The 16469-nt window shown below is 45.2% G+C and overlaps 1 protein-coding gene and 1 long non-coding RNA gene across 4 annotated transcripts in view; one reads left to right on the top strand and one right to left on the bottom strand.

The window, feature by feature from the left end:
• Nucleotides 1-16469, top strand: part of LOC138427865 (uncharacterized) — an 83564-nt gene that overhangs the window by 28094 nt on the left and 39001 nt on the right. The gene's annotated exons all lie outside the window — the stretch shown is intronic.
• Nucleotides 3441-14840, bottom strand: IFIT3 (interferon induced protein with tetratricopeptide repeats 3). 3 transcript variants are annotated; one of them, XM_069567960.1, is made up of 4 exons: nucleotides 14570-14840; nucleotides 11954-12100; nucleotides 11233-11358; nucleotides 3441-5369 (listed from the first exon to the last, which is right to left on the bottom strand). In XM_069567960.1, the coding sequence occupies exons 3-4, from the start codon at nucleotides 11235-11237 to the stop codon at nucleotides 3914-3916; spliced, it is 1461 nt and encodes a 486-aa protein (XP_069424061.1). In that variant the 5' UTR covers nucleotides 11238-11358; nucleotides 11954-12100; nucleotides 14570-14840; the 3' UTR covers nucleotides 3441-3913. The 3 variants fall into 3 exon arrangements, with proteins under 3 accessions (XP_069424061.1, XP_069424059.1, XP_069424060.1); XM_069567958.1 differs by having other exon boundaries at nucleotides 11233-11353; nucleotides 14570-14825; XM_069567959.1 differs by lacking the exons at nucleotides 11233-11358; nucleotides 11954-12100 and having other exon boundaries at nucleotides 14570-14793.

Genomic DNA, 16469 nt, shown 5'->3' with positions numbered 1-16469 from the left:
GGAGTAAGCATCTTTTAATTTCATGGCTGCAGTCACCATCTGCAGTGATTTTGGAGCCCCCCAAAATAAAGTCTGACACTGTTTCCACTGTTTCCCCATCTATTTCCCATGAAGTGATGGGACTGGATGCCATGATCTTTGTTTTTTGGATGTTGAGCTTTAAAGCCAACTTTTTCACTCTCCTCTTTCACTTTTATCAAGAGGCTTTTTAGCTCCTCATCACTTTCTGCCATAAGGATGGTGTCATCTGCATATCTGAGATTATTGATATTTCTCCTGGCAATCTTGATTCCAGCTTGTGCTTCTTCCAGCCCAGCGTTTCTAATGATGTACTCTGCATATAAGTTAAATAAGCAGGGTAACAATATACAGCCTTGACGTACTCCTTTTCCTATTTGGAACCAGTCTGTTGTTCCATGTCCAGATCTAACTGTTGCATCCTGACCTGCATACAGATTTCTCAAGAGGCAGGTGAGGTGGTCTGGTATTCCCATCTCTTTCAGAATTTTCCACAGTTTCTTGTGATCCACACAGTCAAAGGCTTTGGCATAGTCAATAAAGCAGAAATAGATGTTTTTCTGGAACTCTCTTGCTTTTTCCATGATCCAGCAGATGTTGGCAATTTGATCTCTGGTTCCTCTGCCTTTTCTAAAACCAGCTTGAACATCAGGGAGTTCACGGTTCACGTATTGCTGAAGCCTGGCTTGGAGAATTTTGAGCATTACTTTACTAGCGTGTGAGATGAGGGCAATTGTGCGGTAGTTTGAGCATTCTTTTGTATCTCCTTTCTTTGGAATTGGAATGAAAACTGACCTTTTCCAGTCCTGTGGCCACTGCTGAGTTTTCCAAATTTGCTGGCATATTGAGTGCAGCACTTTCACAGCATCATCTTTCAGGATTTGAAATAGCTCAACTGGAATTCTATCACCTCCACTAGCAACAGTTTGAAATGGACATGGAACTTTTCCAAATAGGAAAAGGAGTACGTCAAGGCTGTATATTGCCACCCTGCTTATTTAACTTATATGCAGAGTACATCATTAGAAACGCTGGGCTGGAAGAAGCACAAGCTGGAATCAAGATTGCCAGGAGAAATATCAATAACCTCAGTTATGCAGATGATACCACCCTTATGGCAGAAAGTGAAGAGGAACTAAAAAGCCTCTTGATGAAAGTGAAAGAGGAGAGTAAAAAAGTTGGCTTAAAGCTCAACATCCAGAAAACGAAGATCATGGCATCCAGTCCCATCACTTCATGGGAAATAGATGGGGAAACAGTGGAAACTGTCAGACTTTATTTTGGGGGGCTCCAAAATCACTGCAAATGGTGATTGCAGCCATGAAATTAAAAGATGCTTATTCCTTGGAAGAAAAGTTATGACCAACCTAGATAGTATATTCAAAAGCAGAGACATTGCTTTGCCAACAAAGGTCTGTCTAGTCAAGGCTCTGGTTTTTCCTGTGGTCATGTATGGATGTGAGAGTTGGACTGTGAAGAAAGCTGAGCGCTGAAGAATTGATGCTTTTGAACTGTGGTGTTGGAGAAGACTCTTGAGAGTCTCTTGGACTGCAAGGAGATCCAACCAGTCCATTCTAAAGGAGATCAGTCCTGGGTGTTCTTTGGAAGGACTGATGCTAAAGCTGAAACTCCAATGCTTTGGCCACCTGATGTGAAGCATTGACTCATTGGAAAAGACTCTGATGCTGGGAGGGATTGGGGGCAGGAGGAGAAGGGGACGACCGAGGATGAGATGGCTGGATGGCATCACCGATTTCTATGGACATGAGTTTGGGTAAACTCCGGGAGTTGGTGATGGACAGGGAGGCCTGGCGTGCTGCAATTCATGGGGTCGCAAAGAGTCGGACATAACTGAGCAACTGACCTGAACTGAACTGATGTGTTTTTGGACAAAGGTAGATTGTCACTGTGCAGGCATCCTTTCAATAACATTACCCAGGTGAAAAATAAATCACGGCCCGTTTTGTAGGTCAGGACCAGTCAGCTGCGTTTTCTGGGAAGCCTCAGCACCATCTGAAGGGTGACTGAGACTCCCTCCGAGTGCAGAGGAACAGCGCTGGGCAGTGGTCATGATCCCTCTGTGAGTCAGCTGCCTATATAGTCTGAGGATGGGACTAGGTGCCCCTGTTGGCGTAGCCGTGCAGAAAGCCTCCAATTTTCCCTGAGTATCCTAACTCTTTGTGTCCTTGAGTATATGTGTTGGCACAAAGATAGGTAATTCTTCACCTACCCAGAGCTCTAGCTGTCTTTGAGGGCAAGAAATAGCCAGTCCCTGCCTTCATCCCAAATCACCCTTATGCCTCAGTCAGGCTTTCAGTGTTAGTCTCCATGGTCGTATCCCTCACAGGGGCCCGGTGTCCCCTCTGGAACTGGTCACACGAGACAGTGCCGCTCCAGGTCAAGGCTGGCCTGGAGTCAAGAGTTCGCTGCTGCACACCTAATGGCGCCCCAGCCTTGCTGGAGCCAGCAGATAACTCGGGTTGGGGGCACCCTCGCCGGAGTCTGCTGCTGCCACAGCCAGTGCAGCTGACTAAATAGCTTTTCAGGATTCCTCTGCTGCATGACAAAGATTCAACTTTCTGGCTTTCTACTCACGGACCCAGTGGGAATGCCAGTTCTTCTGTCTTCTCTGGGATCTGGTATATTAATTTAACAATTTTCCTCTGCACACAGTCAATCAGAGGATATCACTGGAAAAGTTTATGAACGCCAGCCCTTTAGTGGCTTGAGCGGAGGTTGATAGGGCTCTTGGTCCATCACTGGGTTGCACAAAGCAAACAACCCTTGTGGATTTCCCAGCTGAGAGGAGAATACTTGAATGTTTTCATTCACCGTGGAGGTTGAAGATCTTTGCCCAGCCTAGTCTTGGTACCCTTTACACTCTGGTGCACTGTGGTCAACAGCAGTAGATGCTACCTGGGCACTGGGCTCAGCTGAGGCCCCTGGGCTGGAGTGAGAGTCGCCGTTCCCAGAGCCCACAGATGGCCTGGCTGCAGGCTGAGGGTGTTAGTGCCAAGGAGAAGCTAAAATGGGTGTGTTGAGAATAGCCTAGGATGCCTGAGGCAATTACTTACCATCCATTGCAAGAGAAAGTTTGAGGATTGATGTCACTCTGAGTCGCGGGCACACACACACACACACACACACACACACACACAAACCATACGATTAAATCTGTCTCCAAAACTTATTATAGTGTTACTATCAAGAATGTGGGTTTCTTAGTTGGTTCAGTGGTAAAGAATCCGCCTGCAATGCAGGAGACATGGGTTCTATCCCTGGGTTGGAAAGATTCCCCTGGAGGAGGGAATGGCAACCCACTCCAGTACTCTTGCCTGGGAACTCCCATGAACAGAAGAGCCGGGTGGGGCTGCAGTCCATGGGCTCACAAGAGTTGGACATAGTGAGTAAACAACAACAAATCAAGAATATATATTTATTGTAGTATCACTAACAAAAGTAATATATAGCTGAAGCCAAGAGAAAGACATAAGGAGCATTCCAGGGTTGTTAAAAGTGAGTCTTCCAGGGGGCCCAGAAGCCTGGATAATAATGGGACAAAGGACATGAGATTCTGTTGATAGTGGCCAGCTACGACCCTGGCGAGAGGGGCAGACACAGGGCTGTCTGGAGAACGGAATGCCTCGTGCAGGCTTGAAGCACTGTTTCTGCTGGCAGTTTAAGATGTGCAGACCAGAGAACTGTGTGTAGCTGGTATGGACAGGGGAGACAGTCGTGAGCAAGCCACGCTCTAGAAACATGCCTTAAAGCGATAAGCAGGACCATCTTGCTCAGTAAGCTCAGACTGGGGATCTGCTTTCCCACCCTTCCCCCCTACAATGCCAGTCTTCCCGCTCCCTGACTCTCTCTTCCTTTTCTTCCTCTCTGTCTCAGCTCAGGGGTCGGGAAGCTCTCTGAGTCTAGAGCTGTCTGCATCCTGCTCCATTTCCTCACTGCCTTCTTCATGCTCAGTTGCTGGCAGGAAAATGCTGCCTATGCCTGAAGGGCGGTTCCTTAGGAGGTGATCCAGTGCCTTCTCATAGCATTCAGCCGCCTGCAGCAGCTCTCCATTCATCTTGTGAATTAAGCCTTGGAGAGACCAAGAATATGGTCCATTCTGTGGTAGCTGGTTTTTAGCTACATTCTGTAGCTGAAATATCATCTTTTCTTTCTCAGTTGATTTTGTGCTTATGGATAAACCGTCTAAAGAACACTGGACTTCAGTGTCTTCAGATATCTCATGATCCTCCTGAGGACTGCAGTCGTGCTGATGGAGCTCTTGTCCCTTGGTGCTGGGGAGCTCTTTACTGAAAGCTGTGTGATAACATTCTTTGTTTTCCAGGAACTCATCAGCATATGCATGCAGAGGATTTAGTCCCTTCTCAATCGCTTTACTCACATAGTTTCTAGCATGTTTCCTTAGTTCTTCAATCTTCTCTCCTTTCTGACTAGCTTCAGATGCTCCTGTATGTTGAATTTGTTTGACTTTTGCCTCATAGCAGCATGCTATCTGGTGATAGAGGTAGGCATTGTTTGGTATGGATTCCAGTGCCCTTAGCAACAGTTCAATTGTTTTGTCTAGATCACCTTTTCCTTGGTAAAATTTGGCTGCACTGCAAAGGACATCTGTTTGACAAGGAGATTTTCCCAGAGCCTCGACAACCAGCTGTTCCCCTTCAGCTTGTTCATTCATCTTCTGCAGCGTCAGAGCCAGGAGAACTTTGATGTACTGATCGTCGGGACTCAGCTCAACGGCCTGCCTCAGAATTTCCACAGGGGACTGGTGCTCTGGCCTCTCATCCAGGTAGTACATTGCGATGGCCAGTCCAGAGGAGAATTCTGGGTTGTTGGGTTTCTCTTCCAGAGCCTTCTGAAAATACACCTTTGCCCTTTCAGTTTTTTTCCCACCACACTTGACCAGTGTCCATCCTTCCTCACAGTCCAGCTCAGGACATTCAATACTGTAAGGATTTGAGAACTTCTGGCAGACTTGTTTCACCTTGTCAGCGTAAAGCTGAGCTTCTGCGAATCTTCCCAGGTGATAGTAGACCCAGGCGTAGTTTCCCCAGGTGACCAGGCTTCTGACCTCTGCCTGGTCAGCGTGCTCTCGCCCGATGCACTCTTCGGCTTGCTGCAAGCATTGCAGGGCTGCTTTGTTTTCACCCTTTAAGTGTTTTATGTAGGCCAACAAATTGTACTTTGTAGCTTTGAACTCAGAGTTTAAAAATTCAGTCTGGTTACACACTCTTTCTTCGAGGTCATGAGGGACACTTTCTTCCTTAAATAAGTTCCACGTGAAATGGCATCTCAGCTGCGGAAGGATTTGCTCCAGAGAATTCTTGTTGTCCTCACTGTGGAGAAAGCAAACATAGTCACTGTGATGTGCAGCTGCCGAGTATGGTGCCCTGTGATGCAAGTACGGGTTATTTCGTGTGTCAACCTGACTGTGCCCCGGGGTGTCCAGCCTATCCAGTTAAACGTTAGTTCTGGTCGTGTCTGCCAGGATGTTCCCAGAAGAGAAGAGCATTTGAGTCAGTTGGCTAAGTAAAGCAGATTACCCTCCCCAGTGTGGCTGGACCTCGTCCAATCTGTTGGAGGCCTGAGTAGAACAAAAAGGCACAGGAAGGGTCCCTTTGGTCTCTCTGCCTGTCTGCGCGAGCTGGGACTTTGGTCTTCTCCTCCCTTCTGACTGTGACTTACACTGTCAGCCCTCCAGTTTTCAAGTCTTTGGACTCAAGACTGGATTTATGCCACTGGCTTCCCTGGATCTGCAGGTCATAGACAGGGGATCATGCATTGTCTCAGCCTTCATAATCACTTGAGCCAGTTCCTTAGAGTAAATCTCTCTCTCTGTTGCCCTCATGCTCTCTCTATAATTATATGTGTGTATGTGTGTGTGTATGTTAACCAGCATTAGCTGAGAATCTTTATTTGAACAAATAAGTAGAGTATAAAAAATTTGTCCTGAAAAGTTTTTTTTTTAAGCTGGTAAAATAAATATGTTTAAAAATTATTGGGCTTCCCTGGTGGCTCAGTGCATTGGCTGTTAATGCGGGAGACACGGGTTCTATCCTTCATCCAGGAAGGTCCCGCATGCCGAGGAGCACTGAAGACGCTGCACCACAGCTGTTGAGCCTGTGCTCTAGACCCTAGGAGCCATAGCTGCTAAAGCGCACGTGCCCTAGAGCCCACGCTCCTCAACAAGAGCAGCCAACGCTCTGAGAAGCCCGAGCACCACAGCTGGAAAGGAGCCCCCACTCCCGGCAACTAGAGAAAAGCCTCCACGGCAGCGAAGATTCAGCACAGCCATACATAAATAAAAATTAAAAAAAAAAAATATTGTAGCAGTCGTACAAAAACAGGTTAAAATTCTCAATGAGGGTAAACCAAAACATGTCCAATTACATAAAACTTCTTCCCTTACAAGGAACAGGAATAAAGCTGAAGATCCACGTTGGTTTCACTGCCGAAAACCATACAGAATAACATGGAAAAACCAGTTTTGAGCTCAAAATTCACTAAGGTCTTCTTTTTCTTTAGCTTTTACATCCTTAATGTAGGATGGAGTCCTGGGACGGAGAATTCTTGGTTGCCCACCTACCAGCTTTGCCTTGCACGGTGGTCATCAGCTTTCCTCAGAGCTCAAGTGGAAAGGTACCAGGAATGGGCTTACACATTTGATCTCAACTGGTTTTCCTATGTTATTCTGTATGTTTTTCAGCAGTGAAACCAGAGTGGACCTTCAGCTTTATCCCTGGTTGAATGGATTCCCACCGTTGCAGTGCTCAAAATATTTACTTCTTGGGCAGCAGACACATGGGAGAGGCTGGAACAACAGCGGTTAGCAAATGCCTTCTGCCTATGTCCAGCCTTCATGAGTTGGGGCTGACAGCAACCTGCAGTCTGTGTGTGTGTGTGTAGCTCGCACTAATCCATACCTCTAAGTTTTCCAAGACAGAGGAAACGGTACTTTCTCTTGCTTCCTGGATTTACCTTTCTACATCTATGGTCTATGCAGGAAACCCGCAAAGCCCATCCCTTCTATCGTGTGAGCAGCTATGTAGGAGGTAAGGTTAAGGTGGAGAAGAGGAGAGCGCCACAGTTGGAGGACCTGAGGTCTCTCTTGCCTGTTTCAGTTATGAAGCCAGATTTATTTAGCCATCCAGAGACCCTTCACAAGGCTACCTCTTTGTGTCACTTTGCTAGTGTTTAGGGATGCTGAGAAAAATGAAGGTAATCTCTGACCCTCAGAGCTCACAGTCTGGTTAGGAACCACGTAAAGAAAGAAACGAAAGCCCAGGGATGTTTGCCACTGTGTTACACGATTTTGTTCTTTTCCACACCTCCCTACAGTGACACAGAGACCCATGAAGGCCTGGTTTCAGTTTGACTGAAGCAGTCACTCTAAATAGGCCAGATCCCCAGAGGGGATAAATTTGTTTTGAAAAATGACAAACAAAATGGGCATATCTGTGTTTTGTAGTTGGAAGATACCAAGGGAAATCATTTGCCTTAATTAGTTAAATAAATTACCTAAGTTCTCAAAATGTGTTCTCATGTCTATATTTTCCTGGGGCTTGGGGTATATTTTATGGATTTTGTACTCTTCCTTTTTTCTCAGTAGATTCTTGGCACCATAAAATTGGAAAGAACCTCCAGAATCATGAAACCCACCATTGTCCACAATTTTGGATTTCACGGACTAGCACAGTTTCAGAAAATCGTTATGAAGCAAACAGGGCGGCCAACCTTTTGGCAACACTGACATGGGGAGAAAATTCATCAAAAGGAACCAACCATCTGTGTTTGCTAAAATTTTATTTAAATAAGAGAAAAAGAGAGAAAGGAAGCACTTTTCTTATCACCGAAGAAGTGAGACTATAACCTCCGAATAAAGGAAAGCTCTTTAAATTGTCAAACACATTTTTCTGTAAGAGGAGCCACTGACTGTATTTGGCAGTTTACCGTGGCCCCGCACTAGCCCTGGCAGTGAAAGTTGCTCGGTTGTGTCTGACTCTTTGTGACCCCATGGACTTATACAGTCCATGGACTTCTCCAGGCCAGAATACTGGAGTGGGTAGCCTTTCCCTTCTCCAGGGGATCTTCCCACCCAGGAACTGGACCGGGGTCTCCTGCGTTTCAGGCAGATTCTTTACAAGCTGAGCTACCAGAGAAGCCCAGTGTGGGAGACCTGGGTTCGAACCCTGGGTTGGGAAGATCCCCTGGAGAAGTGAAAGGCTACCCACTCCAGTATTCTGGCCTGGAGAATTGCATGGACTGTGTAGTTCATGGGGTCGCAGAGTCTGACATGACTGAGTGACTTTCAGTTTCACTTTTCAGCAGTGGCCCCCACACCACTGCTGCCAGTGCCCCGATCAACTTCCTGCCTCTCTCCCGCAGTGTTCACCGAAGCCATTTGTGATACGGTATGACTGCATGTGGCATGCTTCACAGGGAGAGATGCAGAGGCAAGGGGATCAACCCAAGGTGAGGCAAGAGAGGAGTGTTGTCTATGCAGATATCCCTTTATGTGTGTGCCTCTTTTCTTGGCAGTCCTTTTCACTCTCTTGGTCCCTTGCTAGAGCACCACAGTACTACAATCTTCCCTCTCCATTTAGGCTTTTTCAATTTGGCTTCTCCTGGGGATTCTAGCTGCCCTGTATGAAGGACAGTAGGTCAAAACTCAGGTTAGCAGTATTGATCAAGTGTAGCAATATTAGAAAATAAATACTCGATGATATAAGTTATAAAGATAATCACTGGACAAATCTGTCTATAGCTGTTATGCAACTAAAGCATTATAAAGGCATTTCAGTATTTCAACACATGTTAACTTTGCTAACTGCCCAATTAGGAAGTTTAGAGAAAAAAAAAGCATGAGTTTCAGATCAATAAAATGTGTCTGCAGATTTGTAGGTGTTATCTAGGTGCCTGAGAACAACAGCTAAATACTCTAAGGATTAACAGAGAATATACATCCAACTTCTCAGTGAGTCTGCAGAAAGACAGGTGACCTTGGATGTTTTCATTTCAGCAGATCCAGAAATCACCCTGCCAGTCTGATAACACTTTTTTCCCCCCAAGGGTAGTAGTGGGGGTGCACTGTAGGGGCAGACAGGCTTTGATGTATCAATGAACCAGAGGGATCTTTGCAAGTCAAATTTAAAAGCACTTATTGATAAATATTCTTCTTCCAAGATGAAACATATTCCAGTCTTGTCATAAACTTTAGAAGATCTCAACTGCTCAAGAAAGTAGGGCAAGCAGAAAAGCTCATTCAACATTCCTAAACCTGTGAGGAGCCTGGAGTATGGAACTCCTGGGGATATTCCATCCGTCCCACCAGTTCACCAGTGCTAAAGCAGGCCATGTTAAGAAATGTGTGGTAATGCTGAACAGTTTATTCAGGAGGATAGCCAGCTATGTATGTGGCTTCATGATTACAAAACCTATTGAATGTTGGAAATCAGGTCTGTTGGTTTTCCCTAAGCCTTCCACCCTAGGTTGCCAGTTTGCGTAGATATTTGATACCTGATCTCCCTGGGAAGTATGATTTAGAGCAGAGTATACTGGGTTGGGAGTCCTGAGATCTGGATAAGAAGAAACATGTAACCCAGAGCCAGTGTCCAGGGGTTAGCATTAAAATACTGTTGCCTTAGTGGGTGAATCATTTGCGAATCTAGCGATTAAAAGGAAAAAGTTTTAAAAATAACTATAACTACAGTAATGTGTTAATGTACACACTAGGTAAAAATATACAAATTGTGCCAACAAAAATATAAACTATGGGAGGAGGAGAGAGTTAAAAAGGTAGAGTTTTTGAACTGGTGTTTGAACTTGTTATCAGCTTAAAATAGACTATTATAAGATGTTTTGTAAAAAGCCTCACAGTAGCCACAAAGCAAAAATTTATGATAAATATATAAAAGAAGTAGGGGGAAATAAGGAGAGGTTTGTGAAAGAACACAAACTTTCAGTTATAAGACGAATACGGTTGGAGGAGCTAATGAGAAACATGGTGAGCCCACTTGATAACGCTGTTGTATAACTGAAATCTGCTAAGAGAGTAGAATTTAAATGGTCTCACCCCCCAAAAATATATGAGGTGATGGGTATGTTAATTAACTAGATGGGGGAATCCTTTCACGATGTATACAGATATCAAATCTCCACAGTGTGTGCTTTCTGTATCTTACAGTTTTATATACCAATCATAAACATTTTAAAAGAGAATTATCTTAGACAGTCTGGTCACTTTTATATAGTTTAGGTACATGAAATACTCAGTTCCCCCCAAAACCTTTTGTATTTTTATTACCTATTACGTGTGTGTTAGTTGATATGTTTACGTGTATCATATGTAATTGATGTTTATGAAAATGTTAACATATTTGAGTAGATCAAAATAAAACATTTGAAGATAATTCTGATTTAATAAAAAAAAATACTGTTGTCTTTTCAAAAACCAATACTCCATTTGCCAAGGTATTCTCAGTTACTAATTTAGCTCATATATTTTTTTAAGTTGCTTTAAATACTTTCTCTCTCTCTCTATATATATATATACACACACACACACATATATATATATACACATATATAGTTGTTGTTGTTGTTTAGTCGCTAAGTCGTGTCTCTGAGACACTTACTCCCTGTCTAGCAGGTCAGTAAGAAGACCGTTCAGAGAGATATTCCCCAGTCCTGAAAGGGCAGATTTCAAGGCAAAAACAATCTCGTCATGTAGTTTTACAGCACTGAACTAATCCTTAGCACATTTGCTGAGAAGGAAATGCTTCAAAAATGACCAGGATAGCCACAACAAAACACACAAACCTGTGATTTAGTCCTTCCAAATATAAGAAACAAAAGAAGAACAAGACACCCCTAGCAGCTTTCCTCCAGGCCCCAGCTCCCATGGACCAGATTTTCTGCTGAAGGGATCTGAGCCCGCCCTCCTAGGCTGTCTTAACAGCCCCCATTCCTTCCAGCCGCCGGCTGCTAGCTCTGCTGGGAGGAAGTTCTTAGCGCCTCACTCTGTACAGGAAGAGCCACAGAAATAAAAGTGCGTGAGTCGGTAACAGAGTTACGATCAAATGCGTGCAGTGCGTCTTAATCTATTAGCAAACACTGGATCAGCATACTTCAGGACATCGCACTCAAGAGCAAGATTTGGACGAGATTCTCAACTTCCTATCAGGGAAGCAGAGTATTTACCTCATGATGGCTGTTTTCCCTGCTGTTCTGAGAAGCTGGGGTTCAATCAGATTCTATTTTCTGCTTTTGGATCACAAGCAAATGCAGAGGAGGTTCCCACTCAGGATGCTAGCTGCGAGGTCTGTGCTTTTGTAAAACAGGAAAGGAAAACAAAACGGAGGCAGTGCTAGTGAGATTCCTGCTGCAGAGAGACCGACACTGAATATGCAGAGCTGGGAGTGCCCTTCTACACCGCTCCTGGATCTGCTCGTGAGTTTCAAAGAAGGCATTGTGGATGCAGAGCTGGGAGTGCCCTTCTACACCGCTCCTGGATCTGCTCGTGAGTTTCAAAGAAGGCGTTGTGGATGCTGAGCATATTACAGGCTCTCTTCCCAGAGACTCAGATGCAGCCTGGAGGTGGACCTGGGCTCAGCTCTCTGCATTTTAACAGGCATCCTGGAAGTTCTGTGACAGGAGTCCCTGTATCACATTTTGTGGAGCACAGTCCTGGAGCTCCTTTACTTTGTTTTGGTTTGGTGTCTTTGGCTGTGTGGCCTGTGGGATCTTAGTTCCTTGACCAGGGGATCAAACCCATGCTCCCTGCAGTGGAAGTGTGGAGTCTTACCCACTGGACCACCCCAGAAGTCCCTGGAGGTATTTTGAAAATTTTTCCATTTACTTATGAGAGATCGTGTAATGTATAAAACAGTGAGTCAGACAATCTGGAAGAGAGGAAACTGACCCCAGAAATCCTGGACTTCAGTCTTCTCTTTGACCAGCCTCTGGGAAAGTCCTTGAATCACATCACTTAGCCTCATTTCCTCAGCTCCCATGCCTTCCCAGCTACCAGCTGTTGGCTCTGCTGGGAGGATGTCCTCAGCACCTGACTCTGTAGATCAGAGAGCCACAGAAATGAAAATGCATGAACTGGTAAGAAAGATTGACAAATTATGAAATACATATTTAATCTATTAGCAAACACCGAATCAGAAAAAGTATAAGTTATTCCAGGCCATTTTAGAAGATATCTTCTAAATTACCTTTTTTTTTTTCTTAACAACCAAGTGATAGGAGACTGTGCCCTAGGGAGGTCCACTTTTACCCTTATCTAAGGCATGGTTCTGAGCACTCTAAGGAATAGTCCTCCCTCTCCAACTAGGGACCCCAAGGGCCTAGACCTGCCAGTCCCTGCCCCTCCTCTCTAACATAAGCATAATGAAGGCATTTTGCCCTTATGACCAGAGCCAGAAGATGCTCAGCACCGGAGTGTGGCTCCTGAATAATGACCATGCTCTGACACCTACTTTTTATGTGACCTCTTGGCCAAGTAATTTGCCCTCTGAGACCCATTTTTCTCATCTACAAAATGAGGCTAGTGAGAAATGATAGGCTCCCTTCCTGGGGCTATGGGTAGGATGCTATAAGGCATGTAGGCCTCTTGGCAGCTACTGATCGCAGGAAAACGGTCACTGCCATGGTGCAGTGGTGCATCAGTGTTACCATTTTAAGTGAGTTCTGAGTGTGCGAGGGGCCAGCAGAGTTCCACAGTGGACTGGGCAGAGGAAGGCTCTCACCAGCCAGCCCCCAGGTATGAGGTGTTTCCCCAGGGAGCTTCCCTGTTCGGCAGTTTCTAGCACAGCCTCTGGGAACAGGGCTTCCCTTGTGGCTCAGTGGTAAAGAACCCACCTGCCCAGCAAGAGACTCGGGCTCCATCCTTGGGTCGGGAAGATCCCCTGGAGAAGAAAATGGCAACCCAGTCCAGTATTCTTGCCTGGGAAAATTCCACGGACGGAGGAGCCTGATAGGCTGTAGTCCACAGTCCATGGGTCACAAAAGAGTAGGACATGACTGAGCGCTTAAACAACAACTGGGAACAGGCACCTTGATCCACCATAGCCCAGAGAGCCTCTCTCAGACTTCCTTGGATCAGTGGCTTTGGACATACCCCAGCACAGGTCATTACCAAGCTTCTTAGGCAGACGGGATACCAAGACACTGGGCAGGGCTAGGTTTTTCTGGTCAACTCACTTATGCAGACACAGTTCACATACTCATGTCTGGGAGCCCATTATATAGGAAAGGTGATCTGAGGCATTTGACGGTAAATTCCTCTAACCACCCATCCCCGGATACAAGCCTGCAGAGCATCTGGGAGCCCTTGGGGCTCCTTGTACTCACTCCCTAAATGATCACTAGGATGCCCCCTCCCCAGTCAATCAGCTTCTCAATTCCTTCCCATTGTTGTTTGATGGGAAAGTTTTCCCTTTTTTTGGCTGTATCTTTCCTGAGGCTCTATCTGATGGTAGAACTCAAGCAGATCTATGCACATCTTTTAAAATCAAGTTTACCAAGATTACACTTTACATATACTAAAATGTACCCACTTAAAGTATAGTTTGATGAATTCTGACAGATGGATATACCCATGCAACCACCACCACTACCTTCTTTTGTATCATCCCTGGTGTGCCCTGCTAGTCAAGCCCAATCCCACCCTCCACCATCCCTAGGCAATCATTGCTCTGCTTTCATTCATTAGAAATTAGATCAGTACTAGGAAAGAAATTGGGATACCTGGGTTCAATCCCTGAGTTGGGAAGAGGCCCTGGAGGAGGACATGGCAACCCACTTTAATATTCTTGCCTGGAGAATGTCCTCCATGGACAGAGGAGCCTGGTGGGCTACAGTCCACGGGGTTGCAAAGAGTCGGACACAACTGAACAACTAAGCACACACACACAGGAAAGCAATTACGTCCTTATGTTTTGAAGAAAAATTATTTTCTGTTGCTCACAAGCTCTCATTACAGCAATAAAAATAAACTCTAAGCTTCGGGTTTGTTTTCGTTTAAGAAATGGAAAAAAAATGTCCGTTGGTAAGGATTGTTTTTTCCACTTCCCATCTTGAAGTGATCAGATTTTCAGGGCAGAATTCCCAGTGTGACTTGGCTTTGTACTACCAACTCCATCTTTAATAACATCTGCTGAAAAGAAATGCTTCCTTTTAGAATGACAAAAGGAAAGCCTCTTAGTTCTTTTAAAGGAAACAACAGAAAAGCGCCCACAGAGTAATTTGCTTAGATCTAAATTTGAATCTGCAAATTTAGTGCCTGATTGGATTTAATCACTCCTGCCAAACCTCCCTCTCATCCAGCTCCCTGCTCCCAGCTCCTCCCTGTGAAGCTTAGAGAGTGTGAGTGCACACACCAGGAAAAGTCACAGAAATAAAATGTGCCCATACTGATACAGGAACTTCAGTCCACGAGCACAGGACAAACTCCGGCATTTGCCTGCACTCGAGAAGCTCGGCTTACAATTTGCATTCAAGATCCAGGCTGCCTGCGCCTTAACTCACTGACCTCATTATGGCGAGCTGCTTTCTGCTGTTCTGAATAGGTTGGGGTCCAAGCTGGTTTGCTTTTCAGAACTCTTCCGAGTCTGCTTCAAGTAAAGACTGAAGGAGCTATTAAAAGGGACATGGGGTGGGGAGAATGTGTCAGCTGATGCTTTCTCTCAGTTTCTGAGTGATTGCCTTTATGAAACAGAAGAAGAAATGGAAAGTGAAGCTTATTAACATCAAGGCGAGGAAAAGGAAACAAGGTTGAAATCTATCATGACTCAGTAGAAGCCACTCCTCCTTTAAAATCATGACTCTGAGAACTTTCCTGGCAGTCCGGTGGTTAAGACTCCCACTTCCACTTGGGGGTGGGGGTTGGGGTGGTGCAGGTTCCATACCTGGTGGCGACCTAAGACCTCACAAGAGGTGTGTAGAGGCAAATACGTAAATAAATAAAAATCGCGATTTCAGGAATTCAACCCTAATGCTAAGGTGCGTCCCAGGAAACTGCATTTTTTAATAGTATGTAGGAGTCGGATATGACTGAAGCGACGCAGCAGCAGCAGCAGGAGAAGGGAAGGCTTCCTTGGTAGCTCAGCTGGTAAACAGTCCGGCAGCAACGCAGGAGACTCCAGCTTCATTCCTGAGTCAGGAAGATCCCCTGGAGAAGGGACTGGCAACCCACTCCAGTATTCTTGCCTGGAGAATTTCGTGGACAAAGGAGCCTGGCCGGCTACAGTTCATGGTGTTGCAAAGGGTGGGACAGGACTGAGTGATTAACACTTTCACTTTTTTTTCAGGAGATTCTTATGAAAGTGTTTCTCGGAGCACATGGTGTGAAAGACTGCTCAAGAAGTACTGTTGTAAAAAGTAGCTTAGACAAGTCATCTTACTTGTGGGAGACAATTGGCACCTTGTTATGTGGCTCAGGCGCCGTCTCTCAGTCGTGTTCGGCTCTTTGTGACCCCATGAGCCATAGTCCACCAGACTCCTCTGTCCATGAGAATTCTCCAGGCAAGAATACTAGAGTGGGTTGCCATTCCCTTCTCCAGGGGATTTTCCCCACCCCTGGATGGAACCCAGGTCTCCTGCATTGCATGCAAATTCTTTATCATCTGAGCCACCTGGATTTAATTCAGTGTGTTATTTACTATCTCTGGGATTATCCATGAATCAAATCACTGAGCCTGAGTTCCCCCCCCCTCCCCCCAACCCCCATGCTAAATATAAGAAGCCAAGCCCTGGAATAAACCCTGGGCACTTAGGATCTCTGAGATCCAAAGCAATCATTCAGTTTTCCCAGCTATAAACTGGGAAATAGTAACACATGTAATATTGTTGGGTGAGCTGCCTAGCTGATAAATTTAGATATTTATGCTTTGAGCTCTGAAGGAGTGATAATACCCTGAGAGATTTTTTTTTAAAGTAGAATTTCCTATGATGTAAATATTCATGAAAATAGAGGGAGGATAGTTCTCAAGGCTGATCTGAAGATCAAGAAACGTCAGTTGCCTAGAAGAAAGACTCCCTCTGTTCTGAAGCTGCGAAAAGCAGAGGTTCTTGTGTAGCAAGACTGACACTTATTTGTTTTTTCCCAACAATGGGAGCATCATAGAATACTTCAAGTTCAGAGACTGTATTATGTCCAGCCAAAGTAACCTGCACCTGGGTAAGTATGTGATTTTGTTGGCTGTCTTACTTAACAATATGTTACGCTGGTAGTGATAAAGTAACATACCTTTTTATCTTTTACAGCGTCACCCAGGTAAAAGGGGCTCCTGCATTTGGCCCCATGCTTTAGAGGGCCCCACACACCACAGACACGTAAAATGTAAATTTTTATCTATTTGCTTTTTTGACTGCACCACACAACTGTACCGCCAGGGGATTCCCAACAAAATGTACATTTCAAAAATAACTCA

This window comes from Ovis canadensis, chromosome 22 (assembly GCF_042477335.2).
Source record: "Ovis canadensis isolate MfBH-ARS-UI-01 breed Bighorn chromosome 22, ARS-UI_OviCan_v2, whole genome shotgun sequence".
Classification (NCBI taxonomy): Eukaryota; Metazoa; Chordata; class Mammalia; order Artiodactyla; family Bovidae; genus Ovis; species Ovis canadensis.
This window is presented reverse-complemented; position numbering and strand designations above follow the sequence as displayed.